General features: G+C 34.8%; 1 protein-coding gene across 1 annotated transcript in view; it reads left to right on the top strand.

Moving 5' to 3' along the window:
• The window catches only part of CCDC178 (coiled-coil domain containing 178), a 327,320-nt gene that overhangs the window by 24,243 nt on the left and 283,937 nt on the right, over nt 1-19,140 (top strand). The window contains exons 3-4 of the mRNA XM_037154533.2: nt 9,080-9,169; nt 15,435-15,574. Coding sequence (XP_037010428.2) covers nt 9,080-9,169; nt 15,435-15,574 — 230 coding nt within the window. The remainder of the gene's footprint in view (nt 1-9,079; nt 9,170-15,434; nt 15,575-19,140) is intronic.

Here is a 19,140-nt window from a genome sequence, read left to right as displayed (position 1 = left end):
TGAGATTTTGTTTTTCTTGTTTGCTCATTTGTTGCTCTCCATTTTATGTCCCACATATGAGTGAAATCATATGGTTCTTAACTTTTTCTGTCTGACTTATTTTGCTTCGGGTGATATTCTCAAAGTCCATCCATGATGCTGAGGATCTTTAAATGTGCTTATAGCCATTTTGTATATCTTTGAAGAAATGTGTATTTAAATCTTTTGCCTATTTTAAAATTGAGTTATCTTTCTTTTGTGTCATTCAGTTGTAAGAATTCTTTACATGTTCTAGAAACTAGACCTTTATCAAATGATTTGCGAATGTTTTTTCCCATAGTAGGAGTTGTAGTTTAACTTCTTTAATGTGTCCTTGGCTGCACAAAATTTTTTATTTTAATGAAGCCAATTTATGTAATTTAAAAAATTGCTTGTTACTTTAATTTTATATCAAACAAACTGTTGCTTAAATTTGCATTTTAAGTCTCTTGCATTTAAGTCTCTGATCCATTCTGAATTAATTTTTATATATGGTTTGAGGTAGGAATCAAAATTTATCTTATATATATATATGTATATACACACATACATGTATCCTGTTGTTCTAATATCTGTTGAAAAAAGACTCTTCTTTTGTCATTCAGTCATTTTAGCACTCTTATAAAAAACACCTGGTTATAGATATGAATTTATTTCAGGAACCTCAATTCTATTTCATTGATTTACATGTTTGTCTTTATGCTAGTATTACATTGTCTTGATTATTATAGATTTGCAGTAATTTTTAACAGCAGGAAGTATGATTTCTCCAATTTTGTTATTTTAAAGTTTATTTTGGCTAATCTGAGTCCCTTACATTTCCATGTGAATTTTAGGATCAGTTTGACAATTTCTGCAAAGGAAAAAAAAAGGAAAGGCTATTGGAAAATGGTAGGGCTGGCATTAATTTGTAGATCAATTTGAGGAGTTCTGAAATTTTAGATGGTTACTTCCAGTCCAGTAACACAATGTATCTATCTACTTATTTGGATTCTTAATTTTTTTCAACAATGTTTTATAGATTTTAGTGAACAAGTCTTGTACTTCTTTTATTAAATTTATTTCTAGCGTCCTATTTTTGATGCTTTTTATTTAATTTTATTTTTGGTTGTATTTTATTTTATTTTTCTTGTCTAATTACTACAATTTGAATCTCCACAACAATATTGAATAGATTTGGCAAAGTGTATATGTGCTGGTCTTTTTTCCTGATTTTAGGGGAAAGGTTCTATTCTTTGTCATAAAATACATTAGGGCTTCCACAAACCCCTTTATTATATTGAAGAAGTTTCTTTCTGCTCCTATTTTGTTATGCATATTTACATGACTGGGATTGAATTTTTGTGAAATACATTTTCTTGCATCTATTGAAGTAATTGGTTTTTCTCTTTTCTTAATATAGTATATGACACTGACAGATTTTTATATGTTGAACATTTCAGGATGAATATCACTTGAACACAGTATATAATCCTTTTTATATGCTTCTGATTTGGTTTTCTAGTATTTTATGAAGATTTTTGTGTCTGTGTTTATAAGGCATTTTTGTGTATAGCTTTATTCTTGTGATGTCTTTGGTTTGGGTGTCAGGGTAACGTGGGGCTCATAGAATGAGTTGGCCAGTATTCCCTTCTCTTCAATTTTCGGCAAAATTTATGAAGCATCAGTGTTAACTCTTTAACTGTTTGGTAATATTTACTGATGAAGCTTTTTGGTCAAGGACTTTTCTTTGTGGGAGGATTTTTTATTAGTAATTTAATTTCTTGTTATAATTCTATTTAGATTTTCTATTTTTCTTTCTTGAGTCAATTTTGACAATTTGTTGCTTTCTAGGAATTTGTCCATTTCATCTAATTTATCTAATTCATTGCTGTAATATTGTTTATAGTATTCCCTTATAAGCCTTTCTGTAAGGGAGTGAGTAATATCCTTCTTTCATTCTTGATTTTAGTACTTCAAGTATTGTCTCCCTCCCACCCTGCCCTGACCCTGGGTCAGTTAGGCTAAAGTTTTGTCAATTTTGTTAATATTTTCAAAGAAGCACCTTCTGGTTCTGTGTATTTTCTTTAATGTCCTGCTAGTCTCCATTTCATTTGTCTCCAGTATTCCTTCCTCTGCCTTTTTACACTTAGTTTGTTCTTGTTCTTAGGATGAGAGACTAGGTTATTAATTTGAATTCTTACCTTTTTAAAAAAATGTAGGTATATAAAACTATAAATTTCCCTCAGGATTGATTTCACTAAACTGCATTAGTTTAGATATGTTGTAATTTTGTTTTCATTCATCTCAAAGTGTTTTTTAATTTGCCTTGTGATTTCTTCTTTGATCCATTGTTTATTCAGGGTTGCATTTAAAATTCACATGTATGAGAATTTCCCAAATTTGCTGTGGTCATTGATTTCTGTGTTCACCATTGTGTTCTGCAGAGATATTTTGTAAGTCATCTCCTTCTAATACACTGAGACTTATGTATGGCTTATTATATGCTCTATTATGGAGAATATTCCATGCAAACTTAAAAAAAATGTGTTTTTTGCTCTTGTTGGTGGAATATTTTCTACTATCAGTGGTGTCCAACCTTTTGGCATCTCTGGGCCAGAATGGAAGAAGAACTGTTGTCCTGGGCCACATTAAGTACATAAACAGTAATGAAAGCAAAAAGATCCCATACTGATGTAAGTAAATTTATGATTTTTCATTGGGCTGCATTCACAGCTATCCTGGGCTGCGGGCCATGAGGTTGGACACCCCTGCTAGTTGTTTCTTAGTGCCAGTTGATTTACCATGTTTTCAGGTGTGTTATTTACTTGCCTAACTTCTTCCTAGTTGTGTCTGTTACCTAACGTGGGCAATTGAAGCCTCTCATTTTATTGTTGAATGTCTATTTCTTCCTTCAGTTATGTCAGCATGCTTCAAGCCTTTTGAGGATTTGTTAGGTTGGTATATGTTTATAATTGTTTACAACTTCTTGATAATTTGACCCTTTTATCATTATATATAGTTTTCAATTTCTAGTCATCATTTTTGTCTTAAAGTCTATTTCACCTGATACTAGTGTGAATACTCCAGCTCTCTGCATGGTATGTATATCTTTAACATCCTTTTACTATCATACTATTTTTGGTTTTGAATCTAAAGTGTGTTTTTGAATTCTGTGAGTGTCTGACTTTAGATTGGAGAGTTTAATCCATTTATATTTAGTTTAATTTGTTCAAAGTAGCTTTTAAATCTGCTACTTAGTATTTTTTCTGGATGTCTTATGTCTTTCTTTTCCTTTGTTCTTCCATACAGTAAAAATATATTTTCTAGTGTACCATTTTTATTGCCTTGTCTTATGTCCTACTATATACTCTGAATTATTTTATTAGTGTTTATGCTGGAGGTTACAATTAATATCACAATTTGTAACAATCTCAGATTAATAATAATGCAATTTTAATATTAAACATGAATTTTTCTTCTTTATAGTTTCATTTCACCTTTACTTCTACTATTATTATCACAAATTCTCTTTATACATTTGTCACAAATTATCTTTGTACATTTGTGACCACCACTGTAGATTTAAAATTTTTGCTTTCTAAAGTTGTATTTTAAATAAAATAGGAGATAAAAAACTATCAACTAGGGACTTCCGCCAAGATGGAGGCGTAGGTGGAAGCACTGCACCTTCTCTCACAACCAAACTTAAACACAACAAAAACACAGCCAAACCACAGAAAACTGAACTACAGGTAAGTCTGACAACAACAAAACCTTCAACCAAACCGGTAAGAGGGGCAGAGCCAGCAGCAGAGCGGGGTTGGGCAGGAAAGATCCACTGGACTGACCTGGGCGCACGACCCACGTGCTCCAGCAGCTGTGGGCAGATCCCAGGTGTGGAGAAGCGGGCGACCCACTGAGGGCCCAAGGCGTTGGACCCACTGAGGGCTGATTGTGGTCACAAATTCAGGCGCAGATAAACCGGTGAAGGAGCAAACAGTGAGATGGACCACACAGGCCCCATTGGCAGGAAGTTGCAGAGGGAACCGCCATTGTCCCTCTCTGACCCCGCCCCCGCATACAGAGTCACAAACCAGCGACCTGGATGGCTGTGACCTGGGTGGCCCCGCCCTGGTAAACAACTAAGGCTCCTCTCCTCATATGTAACAGGCACAAACAGATCAAAACATGGCTCAAGAACAACTCAGAGCCCCAGAGGCGATAAATCTAAGTGAGGAAGAAATAGCCAAACTTTCAGATGAACAGTTCAAAACACTGGTGATCAGAATGCTCAGAACTGGTTGATTTTAGTCACAAATTAGAGAAACATATGAAGGCTAAACTAATTGAAATGAAGGGAAATACACAGGAAACCAATAGTAATGGAAAGGAGACTGGGACTCAAATCAAAGGAGTGGACCAGAAGGACGAAAAAAATGACCAAACAGAAAAGGATGAAGAAACAGGAATTCAAAAAAATGAGGAGAGGCTTAGGAACCTTTAGGACATCTTTACACGTTCCAACATCCTAATTATAGGGGTACCAGAAGGAAAAGAGAAAGAAAAACAAGTGGAAAACTTATTTGAACAAATAATAAAGGAGAATTTCCCCAATCTGGCAAAGGCAATAGACTTCCAGAAAATCCAGGAAGCTCAGAGAGTTCCAAAGAAGTTGGACCCAAGAAGAAACACACCAAGGCACATCATCATTACATTAGCCAAGATTCAAATGAAGGAGAGAATCCTAGAAGCAGCAATAGCTAAGGGGACAGTCACCTACAAAGGAGTTCCCATCAGACTGTCAGCACATTTCTCAAAAGAGACCTTACAGGCAAGAAGGGGCTGGAAAGAAGTATTCTAAGTCATGAAATCCAAAGACCTACATCCAAGATTGCTCTATCCAGCAAAGCTTTCATTTAGAATGGAAGGGCAGATAAAGTGCTTCTCAGATAAGATCAAATTCAAGGAGTTCATCATCACCAAGCCCTTATTATATGAAATGTTAAAGGGACTTACCTAAGAAAAAGAAGATAAAAAAGATGAACAGTGAAAGGACAGCAAACTCACAGTTAGTAAGAACCACACCTAAAACAAAAGCAAACTAAGAGGACAGCTAGATCAGGAGCAGAACCATAGAAATGAAGATCACATGGGGGATTAGCAACAGGGAAGTGGGAGAAGGAGAAGGGGGGAGAAGGTACAGAAAATAAGTAGCATAGATGGTAGGTAGAAAATAGATAGGGGGGGAGGGCAAGAATAGTATGGGAAATATAGAATCTAAAGAACTTGAGACACGTGGTCATAAACTAAAGGGGGGGAATGGTGGGGGAGGGGTGTGCAGAGTGAAGGGGAATGAAGGGGGAAATAGAACAACTGTAATGGCATAATTAATAAAATATATTAAAAATAAATGTAAAAAAACTATCAACTTAAGCTACATTTATAATTATTTTATATTTAACTAATATGTAATACATAGTTACCTTTCTTTCTAGTGCTATGACACTTATTTCTTTTTTAAAAAAATTATTTTAATTGTTGTTCAAGTATAATTTTCTGTCTTTTACTCCCATCCCAACCCACCCCCCCCAGTGCTCCCCACCTCCCTCCCATTTCCACCCTCCTTAGTTTTTGTCCATGTGTCCTTTATACTTGTTCCTGTAAACCTTTCCCCTTTCCCCTTGAAATTCCCTGTCATTTATTTCTTATGAGAATTCAAGTTACTATTTTCTTTTCATTTGAACCTGAACGAGTCTTTTTAAATTTGTAGCAAGTCTGCTAGTGAAAACATCATTTTTTGCTTATCTGTAAATGTCTTACTTTTTCCTTCATTTTTATGGTAGTTTTGCCAGATTAAATCATGAACATGGACAACACTATGGTAACAACTGGTGGGTATAAAGGGACTAAAAGGTAATGGAAAAATACAATAAAGATTAAACTAAATATTTATTTTGGTTGACAATTTTTTATTGAGTGTTTTTAAAATGTCATTCTATTGCCTTCCGGCTCTGTGGTTTTGCTCTTATTGATGATTCCTTGTAAGGAATCATGTAAGTTCTTATAAGTTCGTACATGTAAGTTCTTTGGCTTCTCCGTTTCCCAAATTATTCTTAATCTCCCCTTGTCTATTTTATACCTACCATTTTTGCTTCTTATGCCTACTCAAAGTAGTTATTGAGCCCCCCTAGAGAATTTTTCATTTCATTTACTATAGTTTTCAACTCCATAATATCTACTTGGTTCCTTATTACTTTTGTCTTATCGATATTATCTATTTGATATCATTCTCATACCTTTAAAAAGTTCTTTAAACATAGATTTTTTTTAGCTCATTGAAAATATTTAAAAAAGATGATGTAAAGTCTTGCCCTGGCTGGTGTTGCTCAGTTGGTTGGAGCATTGTCCCATAGCTAAAGAGTTGTGGGTTTGATTCTCAGTCTGGGCACATGCATAGGTTGTGGGTTTTATCCCTGGTCCATCATGCTATTGATCCTGGGTCCAGGCTTGTAAGGGAAGCAACCATTCGATATTTCTCTTTTACACTGATCTTTCTCTCCCTTCCTCTCTCTCTACTGGGGACCTGGCTGGCAACCCATGCATATGCCCTGGGAATCAAACCAGCGACCCTTTGGTTCGCAGGCCAGTGCTCAGTCCACTGAACCACACCAGCCAGGGCCCTTTCTCTCTCTCTAAAGGCAATGAAAAAAAGTGTCCTCAAGTGAGGATTAAAACAAAATGATGTAAATTCTTTGACTAGTAAATCCAAAATTTTCATTTTCTCAGGGACAATTACTATTGATCAATTTTTTTAACTAATAAATTGTAATTTTTAGAATAGTTTCAGATACACGGGAAATTAGCAGTTAGTTTAGAGCCCCCACATAATCACTGTCTGCCCCCTTACAGTTCCAGGCATTATTAACCCCTTTCACTAGTGTTATGTATTTGTTAGAGTTGATAGATTTTTGTGAAACAAAGTCCCTATTTTACATTAGGGCTTGTTCTTCATGTAGTTCAGTTCTATGGGTTCTGACAAATACATCATGCTATGCCATGCTGCTGAATTTTCTTCCACATTCGGTGAGCCGAGAAGGCTACAGGGAGGTGGGGTTGGGTTTTTCCCTTCCCTCTATGAGTTAGGCTCTCTAAGAGTAGTTTCTTTTGAGGGGAGGCAAAACCCAGAACACTCTGGACATAGCCCATAGCCTTGAAAATGGTTATTTTTTCTGGATGTAATTCAAAATAGTCACTTTGCCCTTTTCCTTTCTGAAAACAGGAAAGATTATTTTTTCATTGTTCACTGTGAGAACCTGGCGAACTGTCCTGGGGAATAAAGCTAATGAAAGTGTGAGTGACCCTCTCAAACCGGTTCCCAGGAATTTTTAACCCACAAGCTAGTTCACACAGCCTCGAACAGTTCATCAATTACAGTTTACATTTTTAGACCCTCCCTTGACTTCAACTTCTCCTCCCAGAAAGCTAGGATCCTTTGTGTTTGCCTTGTTTCTTTGTTTTTTTGTGGTTAGTTTGCATTGTGGTTTCAATTCCCTGGTGGATTTAACAAGAGTTGTTGATTTGCAGTTTAATAAACTTTTCTATAAAGTGTTTTCAGTTTTTTAAATGAAAACCTTATGACATGGAATTATTTCTTAACTCGCTTGTTATTTGGAAATGCACATTAAAATTTCCAAGTACTTTTGAATTAATTTTATGTGACTAATTTTGAATGGTAAATTGTTTCTACTTGTTAAATTTTTTCAGTTATTATATTGCTGTTTACCTTTACTTTTCATAAAGTTTCATTACTGTTAAAATCATGTATTCTGTTTCATTGTGGGATTCATAATATGTTTATCAAATCTATCACTTATGATCAGATCTACGATGGTTATTATTAATTTAGTTATTCTGAGATGTATATGTTATACATAAATGATGGTGAGTTAAAATTTAAATTAAAAAAATTGTTTTGTGTTAAAACACATTGCTTTTTAATGATGATGTTGGTGTATTACTCCACACACATAAATAGTTATTAACTAGAGCTTTCATTATAAAATGGTTACTTTTTAGGTTTAGGTTTAATAACTGTTTAAGTTCTAGATTCCTTCATAATTTGCTTACATGAAGTTTTCTTTCTTAGAAAATAAATGTATATATATATATATATTAAAGATTTTATTCACTTATCTTTATAGGGAAGGGAAGGAAGAGGGAGAGAAATATCAATGTGTGGTTGCCCCTTGTGCGTCCCCTACTGGGAACTGTCCTGCAACCCAGGCATGTGCCCTGACTGGGAATCAAACCAAGGCTATTTGGTTCACAGGCCTGCGCTCAATCCACTGAACTATACCAGCCAGGGCGAAATGTATATATTTTATTTACAGTTTTTTCTGTATCATTTTTGCGTGGCATTCTTTTTAGATAAATTTAAATCATTCACATATATTAGCTGGTAGCACTATTTTTATACTTTTTCAATACATTATTTTTTATGTTTGTTAATATTTCAGACAAATTTATTTTTGCCTCATTTTATTTTTAGTGCAGTTTTAGAAGATAAATATCCTACTTGTAATGGCTACTAAATGTTAGTATTGGGCTCTTCTGCAAGCATTTAAATCTTATATTTATGCATGCCTGTATAATCTATCAAAATATTTTAATGCCACTAGAGCAACATGTGCCATTCTTTATTACTTTATAATTTATATATTATGAAAGGCTCATTTTAAAGTAATAATTTAATGCATTTTGTTAAATGTATCCATGATAAACAAACAGCCACCACTCTATTCCAGATGAAATGTTGTTATCACCAGGTAATATTTATTGACTGGTTGCTCTGTGTGTTGCTAAGAGCTACGTGCTAGTTTGAGTACCTTTTTGTGAGAGGTAAGGAGATTGAATAGCCCAGAGAGCATCTAAAGGTATTCTGTCGAAGGTTTCAGTTAATATTTGCATTATCATTGCTTTTCCAAGGACAATACTTTCACAACATAGTTCTGTGCATTAGTTTAATTATTTTAAAATTTATATTAACTGTTTTCTTAAAATTTTCTTTTCTTTTACAAAGATAATGCCGCATCGCAAGCATTGGTTTTATTTGGCACCCCTAAGGAAGTCAGTGAGATTTTTTCTGAAAATAAAATGACTAACACTGAAGGTGAGGACTGAATGTAAATTGTACAGTAACCTATGTAAACTATATTTATATTCACTCGTTAGTTTGTGATGTCAGTATTATATTTTTATTGAGAAACAACCCCTGAATATCAATTAAGTTAACAAAGTAATGATATAGTATAGAGAATATAATATTATAATGTAATTTATTACTAACACATTATTAATTATAATTTGGTTTGTGAGAATTATTTACAATTTCACAAATGTATGAATTTTAAAAATGAACTTTTTTAAAATTGCTCATGCCATGACTGGCAGGTGCTAGAAACTTTTTGGTTTAACAAGGATGTGTCTTTTTAAAGGAAGAGAGGAAGAATGTATGTTTTGGGGATGTGAAATCCAGAATTAAAAATTGCTCACTGAAAAGCTATTCAACATCTTTGAAAGTGTTTTTATATTAAATGAGGAAATATAGAGAAATATATTATGTATGTGTACACTTGATATAAGGGGTTCATACTTTTTTCCTAGGTCATTCTAGTGGAGAAATTTCTATCAAAAACTTTAACATTGATTTAGTCTTGACTGCTGAATTTCTGCTCTGGAGGTTTTCTGCTTGACAGGGTAAAATTGGGATAAGTTGCCATTTTGATCCTTTATCTATTTCTGTACAGTAGAAATCTTGACTAAAATTTTAATGTCTTGTCTTAGAGTCTGTTGCCCATAGTTAGCTTAGAGTTTATTGCCCATAGGTAGGTTTGGACAATTTTTAAATTATAAAAGGATTGATTTATGAAAAAAGAAATTAAAAACACTGGAATATACATGCGCTACTAGGGTATATATATATTTTAGAAATAGGGTATAAAATCTTCAGGCCAAATAATATGTAACTATGCACTAATTAGTATAAAACAATAGAAAAGAATGGTTATGTGGAGTAACAGAAATGAAATAAAGTCGTTAAAAGTTTTTGTACTTGCCCTGGCTGATGTGGCTCAGTTGGTTGGACCATCATCCCAGAAATGGAAAGGTTGGAAGTTCAATTCCTGGTCAGGACACATACCCACTTTGCGGGTTTGATCCCTCACTGGGGTGCAGATAAGAAGCAACCAATTGAAACAATGTTTCTCTCTCACATCTCTCTCTCTCTAAAAGCAATGAAGTGATGTCTTTGGATGAGGATAAAAAGTTTCTGTACTCGATTCTGATGTGTGGGCCTGAGGTTTTCAAGCAATTCTATGAAACCAGTTGGGTGTCATGCTTTCAATTCAATTCTGACACCATCTACCTGGAGAGAGCATCAAACCCCCATAAGAGCTTAGTCCTACAAGACTGCCTCTCTATTGATTGCAGACACCAGTGGAAATCCCAAGACCAGCTTCTGACCAACTGCTACGGATGGGAGGTTTTAATGAACATCCCTTCCTGGGTTTCATTAATGTGCTAGAGTGGCTCACAGAACTCAAAGAAACATTTTATTTACTAGATTACCAGTTTGTTATAAAAAGGCTATCACTCCAGAATAGCCAGATGGAAAAGAGGCATAGGGCAGGGTATAAGGAAAGGGCACAAAGCTTCTAGGTCCTCTCTGGGCAGACCACTTTCCCCAAATCTCCATGTGTTCAACAACCTGAAGCTTTCTGACCCCTGTCTTTTGGGTTTTTATGAGGCTGCACTACGTAGGCATGCTTTATTGTATCTTCGACCATTGGTGATTGATCCTAAAGTCATCTCATTAACACAGTGAAGGACAGCTTTAGGGCTCCCACTCAGGAAATTCCAAGGTTTTAGGAGCTCCATGTCAAAAACAGGACAAAGGCCAAATACAAATTATTTACTGTAAATCACAGTGTCACAGTAGTACATGACAAATGAATAGTATGGACAAGAAACACCCTCAGTGTTTTTGAGTAACACCAATATTTATGGTTTTGAAGGATTAGGAGAACTGTCAGTGGATAAGGACAAGTTTGAACTGAATCTTGAAGGATGCATTTGTTCATGAAAAGTGAGGACTGTTCAAGCAAGAAGTATAGGATGTCAAATAACAGTAATGAAATAGTACAAAATACAGAAAAATAGATTTTGACTATACCATAAGGAAGATTCAGAAATGTAAAGATGATTAGTTAAAATAAAGCATTTTGAGTTTCAGGCTCAGGAGTGGCTCTATATATGAGTAGAGATATTACATAACCAAATCCTTTGCTTGGCAATATGAGTCTGCTATGCAGAATTATTTGGCTATAGGAGGAAATACAAAGACAGGTTACCTTATCATTATAGTCCAGGCTTAAGGTAATAAGGGCTTGATTTATAAAGAATCAATGGTTATGAAAGATAGGAATTAAAGAGATATTACAAAGGAATATTTGGTAATATAGTAATATAGGAACTTGAATGAAAAGAGCACTCAAAAGTGATTTAACGGTTGTGCACTTTGATAATGAGAACAGAGCAGTAAGAAATAGAGATCGAGTGGAATGAGGATGAGCTTAGTTTTAGAAATACTGGGTTTGCAAATTGGTTTCTCTTGAAGACTGCCTTTGGCTTGTTCGCCTTGAAAAAGTCCAAATGTTGAATGCCAAATAGATTTGAGGCAGGCCTGCAATCAAAATTTTTATCTTGGTGTATCTTTAGTCTCTCATCATTTTGTTATGTGCCGAATAGTTTCTGCCATCCACTCTGTGTCAGACACCATTCTCACTGCTTGGGCCGCATCAGATCCCTCCCGTTCTGGAGCCCTCTGTATGTCTCCTGTACCTTGTCCAGCTCTATTTCTGATGGTAGGAATGTGTTTCTTTTCCTCTGTAGCCATTTTGGCTTTGGCATCTTAAATCTACTGATGTCTCATAGATTTCCTTGTTTGTGGTATATCAGCTTCTTAATATGTACATTCCAATTCTAACTTTCATCCTCTCATCCCTCAAAGGATCCCTTAGGTCTCACCTTCTTTGTTCTATGTCCATTGCTAGGGTCAGGCTCTAGGAAGGATATGTTTTGGAAGATTTGTACATTTTGACAAGAAATTCAGGGTAAAGTTAACTGTAAAGATGTTTAGGTAGGAGTTAATCCCTTAGAGGAGGTGACTAAAAGAAAATTAATTCTTACAAAGAGTCATGCCTACGAGGAGAAATAGGCAATGAAGAAGCAAGAGAAAGCTATTAAAGGAGAATATTTCAGGGAAGTGTTGTCTACTCTGTCCTACAGTATTAAGAGTTAAAAAAGATGGTGATGATAGGAGGTTATTGAATTCTGTTACTAAAGTATGGTTAGTGGTCTTTTTATAAAACAAATTTATTGAGTTATACTTAAGTACAATATAGTTCACTCATTTCAAGTATACACAGGAATGACTTTTGACAAATATAAATATTATCTAACCATATCTAAACAGGATATAGAATCTTCCATCTTTCCAGAAAGTTCATTCATGACCTTTGTAGTCAGTATCAGTCATCCCTTCCTATACCTACTGATATGATTTTAGTTTCACCATTCTAAAATTTCAAATGCATGTTAAATTATTATGTCTGGGTAAACAAATTATGTAAAGATCAAATTCACTGAGCAAAGAGAACTGACACTTTATGAACATGGTGTTTTCATTCCATTTGCCAACACACTCAGCCGGTCTGTATTTTCTCTCAGACGGAAGTTTCATGTTGCAAAGTCTCAACAAACCTTGACTCTGGACTAGGTCCAGTAGGATCCTCTCTCTCCTCCATTGATTCTGACCGTGGAAGTTAGAGTTGGGCAGATGTTTAGAAGGGGTGAGAGTCCTATTTGAGCTTAATTCCTTAAACACCCTGACCACTTCACCAGGAGCAGCTAGCTCTATGAATTAATGTTTGACTAAGACCAGTAATTTTCATTGTATCGTGGAATTTTAGGTGCAAAATATTTTAGAGAACACCCTATCAACCCATTCATTTATTGAATGAGAAATCTGGAGTGAGAAATTGAGTAGTTTGAGCTTAGGAATCAGAGTTTATAGGCAAGTCAAAGAGTGAATGAACATGACACCTAGTTCACTGTTTCTTTAAGGTGGATAAAATTAAAATGAAATGCAAAGTTTTAACTTACATCATGCACTCATTAGAATAAAAACAGTTATAAGAACTCCAGAATTTTGTTTCTGTCTTCTGTTCCTTATGATGCCATATCTTTTCATGGAATTTTAGTGTAAAATTTAATTTCCTAGTATTTTATTTTCCCCACTTTACCATATGTACAATGTTAATCCCAAGCCATAGGGGTGCTAAAGAAATGAATTAGTATTCACATAATAGGTTGAGAGTAGCACATGCAGAGAAATGTTAAGTGAATCATTACTATCCTCTTTTCCCCACATTTAACAAAGCAAAACAAATGTTTTCAGTACAAGGAAAACTGTCTAGTTGTTAAATGTATACTAAAATCTTATTTCTAAAGGGAAGGGCAACATGCCCTTATCAGGATACTTGCATGGAAGATCAATATGTAATTTTCACCAGCATGCATGTTGGTCCTTTGACTATTACAGACATGAAAATGTATAACTGTGTGTCAGTGAAAGAGGAAGTATGGAATGTAACACACACAAAATAGTCATAGCAAGTACATATGTTAAGTATGGTCAAAGCAAACTGAAATACTTCAGAGTATCACTACTGATGTCTTGAAGGAACATTCAAATTCCAAAGCAAGTGGTATGTGAAACATTTGAGCTGCCACAAAATATATTTTTAGGGCTGCTTCTCTTTGCCACATTTCTTAAAATATGAAAACAAACTCTGTACTAGAGCTTATACTCCATGGCCAGGGAAATATAGTTTAAGTGCCAGCTCTCCCACCTACCAGTTCTTCGGAACTGGATGTTATAAATTTTTTCTAAGCCTTCGTTTCCTGACTTATGAAGTCAAGATAATGATCCAGTTTCATAAGATTGCTGTGAGGGTTAAAAAAAGATTGTATCTGAAGTACTTAGCATAGCCCTGGCTGCTGTGCCTCAGTTGGTTGGAGGGCCATTCTGTAAATGGAAAGGTTGTGGGTTCAATCCCTGGTCAGAAGCATATAGGAAGTAAGCGACAGATGTTCCTTTCCTATATCAAATCAATGCCTCTCTCTCCCTCTCTCCAACCCTCTTACTCTGTCTCTAAAAAAAGCAATAAAAATGTCCTCAGGTGAGGATGAAAAAGTAAGCAAAGTCCCCTGTTTGGCACATATTAATATATATTATATATGCATATATATACACATATATATCTTCATATAGGGTAGAGTAAAACTTTCATTTATAAATGAAGCATGCCATTTTCACAGTGGTTTTTTGGGGGAGAAGATGGTGAGGCTTCATTTAAAAGTCTGCAGTTTAAATGAAGATATCTAAAATATTACCATCTCTGTGGGTCAGCCTTGAAACAAAAGGTACAGTCAGTAGGCAATAGCATTACCTCTGTATTTCTCAAGGTCAACTGAAATGAGGCCATCACCTGTTCTCATTGAGGCCCCAAGCCTATTTTGTGTCTTGCATTTAAGATCAGTGACTGCAGCTATATGCCAGCCCAACAGAGTTCTTAGAGGCCAAAGGACTGCAAGTAAGCACTTTGGTGGAGTTTCATGGACCACTTTGCTGTGCTTCTACAACCTTCGGTTGATTTGGGACATGTCAGGATTAGAATCACTGAGGCACATCAGACTGAGTGGATTTTATGATGAATACAACTTGAATGCTATAGTGAGAACATCAATCACTCTTTGTAAGAGACTCCAATTTTCAGAAATGGAAGGTAGAAAATGAGGTTATTATGAGGGTGAAGGGGACCTGCTTTTATTTTCTTCTGTAGGAGAAGCTCATGCTGGGTTTAAGGAAGAACTCCTTCAATGCATGAGTGGTCGGACATTGTTTACATTGGAAGATGTGGAATCCCTTTGAAAGGAGAGTTTAAAATATATTCCAAACTCATTTTTTAGTGATTTAGGATTTATTTAGAAACAAATGAATTAATATGTTTTCTGCCTTTTTTTTTTTTTTTACTTCCCAATGGCTAGTTTATAGTGCTGTGGAACACAAACTTTTTCACTTTGAAGTTTTACTCCTGCTTCTTCAGTTCATTACATTTTTAGTCATAAATAATTATTTTAGGTTTTAAGTTTTTAGAAGGCTCATTCTGTAATTGTGAAATAGTTATCAACATGTTAAACACTTTGAGAGTATTAGTTTTAATAGAGCTGAGTATTTTTGCACATTCTGAACATCAAGGTTACTACAATGTATGTAACTGATCATTAACTTCCTCTGTCTGCTTTACTTTTAGAGGTGGACAAAGGCATTTACTTTAGCTATCCATGTCGACGTCACAGCTGTTCTCTAGTAAACATTCCAGCACCATGTGTCAACAAAATGATTTCACACATTGAAGGGGTGGAGTCTAAAATACAGGAACGTTTGAAACAGGTAAATGATGTTTAAAATGCTAATGTTCTTATAAGCCCTAGAGAGACTACAGGCATCTGTTACTTCAGGAACTCAAAAAGTTCTTTATTTATGATAGTTCAAACAGTTTGTAGAATCTTGGCTTAGCTTTATAATTAGTAAATTATTTAGATTTAGACATGATTTTGATAGTCTCCCTCCAGAAGGGTGAAACAACCTCATTAACTAAGTTTTCCTGCTACCTATTTCTTCTTTCTTCAAAAGCAATCATGGTAAGTAGTAATTTCCACAGCCAACTTGATTAATAAATTACATAGTATTTATACCCTGTTTTTGAACACTAAACTTATTAAGTGATTAGGTGAGTAAATTGGTATATAAAAAGACTGTGTTATTTTTAAATGAGTTATTTTGTATCAAGAAATACTTTTTAAAAAAATTTTATTTAGTGATTTTTCAAGTACAGTTTTCTGTCTATTTCTCCTATCCCAGCCCACCCCGCCCCATGCTTGATAGGTCTGTTGAGAAACAATATACAATTATTCTTTCATTGTCTTTTTAACCTTTTACTTTGCCTTTATTATTCTGAAGGGAGTTCAATTTGAAATCATCATAACTTTCAACTATTTTTAAAGGATGATTTAAAAATAATAAAAACCCTTTCAGATTCTTTTAAAGATTATATTTCTTAGCAATTAATACACAATTTGAATGTCCAAATGCAGAGGGGTAAGTTTGCCAGAGACCTGTGTTACTTCTCTTCCCTCACTGTTCATGGGTAGCTCTGAAAAGGTTCTGGTGGGCCACTTGTAATGCTTGGTCTAGAGTTTTGTTTCCTTTGAGAAGAGCATTATACTGCATTTGTTAAAATCACAGCCTTTATAGATGCACATTCTGTGACCTTGAATGAGAATGAAGATACCATGTTAAAATGCCAGCATATAATATGAATTCCGTATATATTAGTGATTGGTATTTCTGTAATACTATTTGTATCACCCTATTTAGTATCATATTATTTCTGTTGTTTCTTTGTAAGTGCTGTCTTCTGGTGCCTATCTAAGAGCCTCATAGGTGGTAGGCACTACATAAATGTCTGCTGAGTGAAAAAAATAAACGAGGTCCTAAAACAGAGCCTTTTTTTTCTGGATTCATTTGAGGCATCTATCCACTTTGTATAGTAAGAGCTACCCTTTACCAAGCATCTGCTATTTTCTAGGCACTTAATATGTATATATTTTTATGTTTGTCCTTTATAGGAATCCTACTTTACTGGTGAAGATTCTAATTCTAAGACTTAGAAATCGAGTACTTTACATGTCATTGCACAGGAAGCAAGCATTAAGGTTGAAATTTGAATTAAGTTCCATCTGACTCCAAAGCCCATTTTAGCTTCTATTTATGACTCTAAAGGGCAAAAGAAGGCCTTAATTCTCATTAATATAGAGTATTAGTTGGCATTTTTGACAACATGAAACACACAAAACTAGAATGTTAGATAAACACAATTCTAGGAAAAACTCTAATAATGATAACATAATGTGTATATACATAAATAAATATCCATATACATTTAATCTAATTTATTGTGAAATAAATGCTCATAATCTTTTTAAAATTTCAACACCTATTACAGACTTTCTATGTTTTAAATTTAAAAAATATTTTACTTTTGCTGTATATTTGCTAGTTGAATTTGCTAGTGTCGAGCTGGTAAATAGAGTCTATTTACTTAAGTTTCTTATACTGTATATTTTGTTTAGGTCACTACAACTATTGATCAGACATTTGCTTATCTAAATGTGAATTAATATTTTGAGAACTGGTAGCTACTTCCCTTCTTTAAAGATATTTTCTTTCTGACTAACCTACTAAAATGAGAAAAGAACTTCCCATTATTATTTGGAAAAAGTGAACTTTTGGTAATGTTAGTTAGACAATTTTACATTCATACTCCTTGCAAAATTTCAGTTAAAGAAAATGAAGCAAACAGGAATTGAAAGATATATGTAAAGACTAGCTTGTGAATTTCTGATAAACAAACACTTTATTTCCAAAAAGGCAAACACATATGGGTTTTTTATGGAAACATTGTGTATGACATTTTTCTACAGATAATAATTCAGAATTAATTAACCTAAGCATTAACCTAAATTCAAATAAAGTGGATTACTTATTTAAGAAATATTTAAAATGAATATTTATCTGGCAGAAGATACTGAATTTTTGTAGCATGTATCTGGATACATTTTAATGATTCCAGAATGCCTGAGTGAAATGGAGGTAAAAGCATTTCTCCTCAACATTTTTATCACTTAAAAATATTTTACCCAATAAAAGTTGTCAACAGATTGCACCTTTGAGAGGAGATTAACATTTTTCGTGTTATTCATTCATCACCTACAATCCCAGACACTGCCTTGTACCTGTTTAGAGCTGGGGGAACATTGGAGCCTCCTCCTTTTTTAGTCTCCAGGGGGATTATGTGTACAGCAAGCAAAACAAAGCAGCAGAAAACAACTTGATGACAACCAGCTGGAGCCTTGGCCCCAAATTCCACTGTACGTCCCATCAAAAGCTGCACAAAATAATTCTTATTCTGAGTTGCAGATTTTCTGATTATTCTGGATTTTAGGGTTGAGAGACAAAGCAGACACTTGGCTTAATTATTTCTCTAAATTCTTTAATGCTCATGTTTTCATATTCCAACTGTTGGAAAATTTTGGTGCAGTGGTAAGGACAGATTGGCCCATGAAGTGTTCAGCAATTAGCATAAGAGAAGGAAGGGGGTGTTTGCCCAAGTACAAGTTTATTTAACTAACTCCTGCCAAGGCCCACAAATCTGGGAGTTCAATGCTTTTGACTTTTACTTTGTTCAGTCCACACTGATGTTTCCTTCTGATGAAGTTCGGTTTTTCCTGGGGACTCAAGGATTATAATTTTGATGGGAGAGAGTGGAGCCAAGGGCAGAAAGAAAGTGATGCCTTGTCTAAACCAAGACATTTTTTTCTCTTCTTTAAATGTGCAACATGTTTACTTTTGTCTGAAGTGTTCATGTGTTTCTCTACAAACTGCTTGACTTTTAAAACATCTTTATTGTTATTCTATTACAGCTGTCCCATGTTTTCCTTTGCTGTCTTCTGACTGGCCCACTCCCCACTCTCACAATGTCCCCACATTGTTCTCCATGTCCATGGGTCATTCATACATGTTATTTGACTATCCCTTCCCCTCCTTTCCACCGTTATCCCTCCCCCCCCCGTCACTGTCATTCTGTTCCATATTTCCAGGCCTCTGGTTCTATTTTGCTCATTAGTTATTTTTATTCATTAGGTTCTTCTTATAGGTGAGATCATATGCTATTTGTTTTTCACTGACTGGCTTATTTCACTTAGCATAATATTTTTCACTTCCATCCGTGCTGTCGCACAAGGTAGGAATTCCTTCTGTCTTTGTGCTGTGTAGCATTCCATTGTGTAAATGTACCACAGTTTTTGGATCCACTCATTTACTGATGGACTGTTTGTGGGAATGCAGACTGGTGCAGCCACTGTGGAAAACAGTATGGAATTTCCTCAAAAAACTGA

This window comes from Artibeus jamaicensis, unplaced genomic scaffold, assembly GCF_021234435.1.
Source record: "Artibeus jamaicensis isolate MK-2021 breed Jamaican fruit bat unplaced genomic scaffold, CSHL_Jam_final contig_354, whole genome shotgun sequence".
NCBI classification, from domain to species: Eukaryota; Metazoa; Chordata; class Mammalia; order Chiroptera; family Phyllostomidae; genus Artibeus; species Artibeus jamaicensis.
Note: the sequence above shows the minus strand (reverse complement) of the source record. Positions and strands in the feature narration are given on the sequence as shown.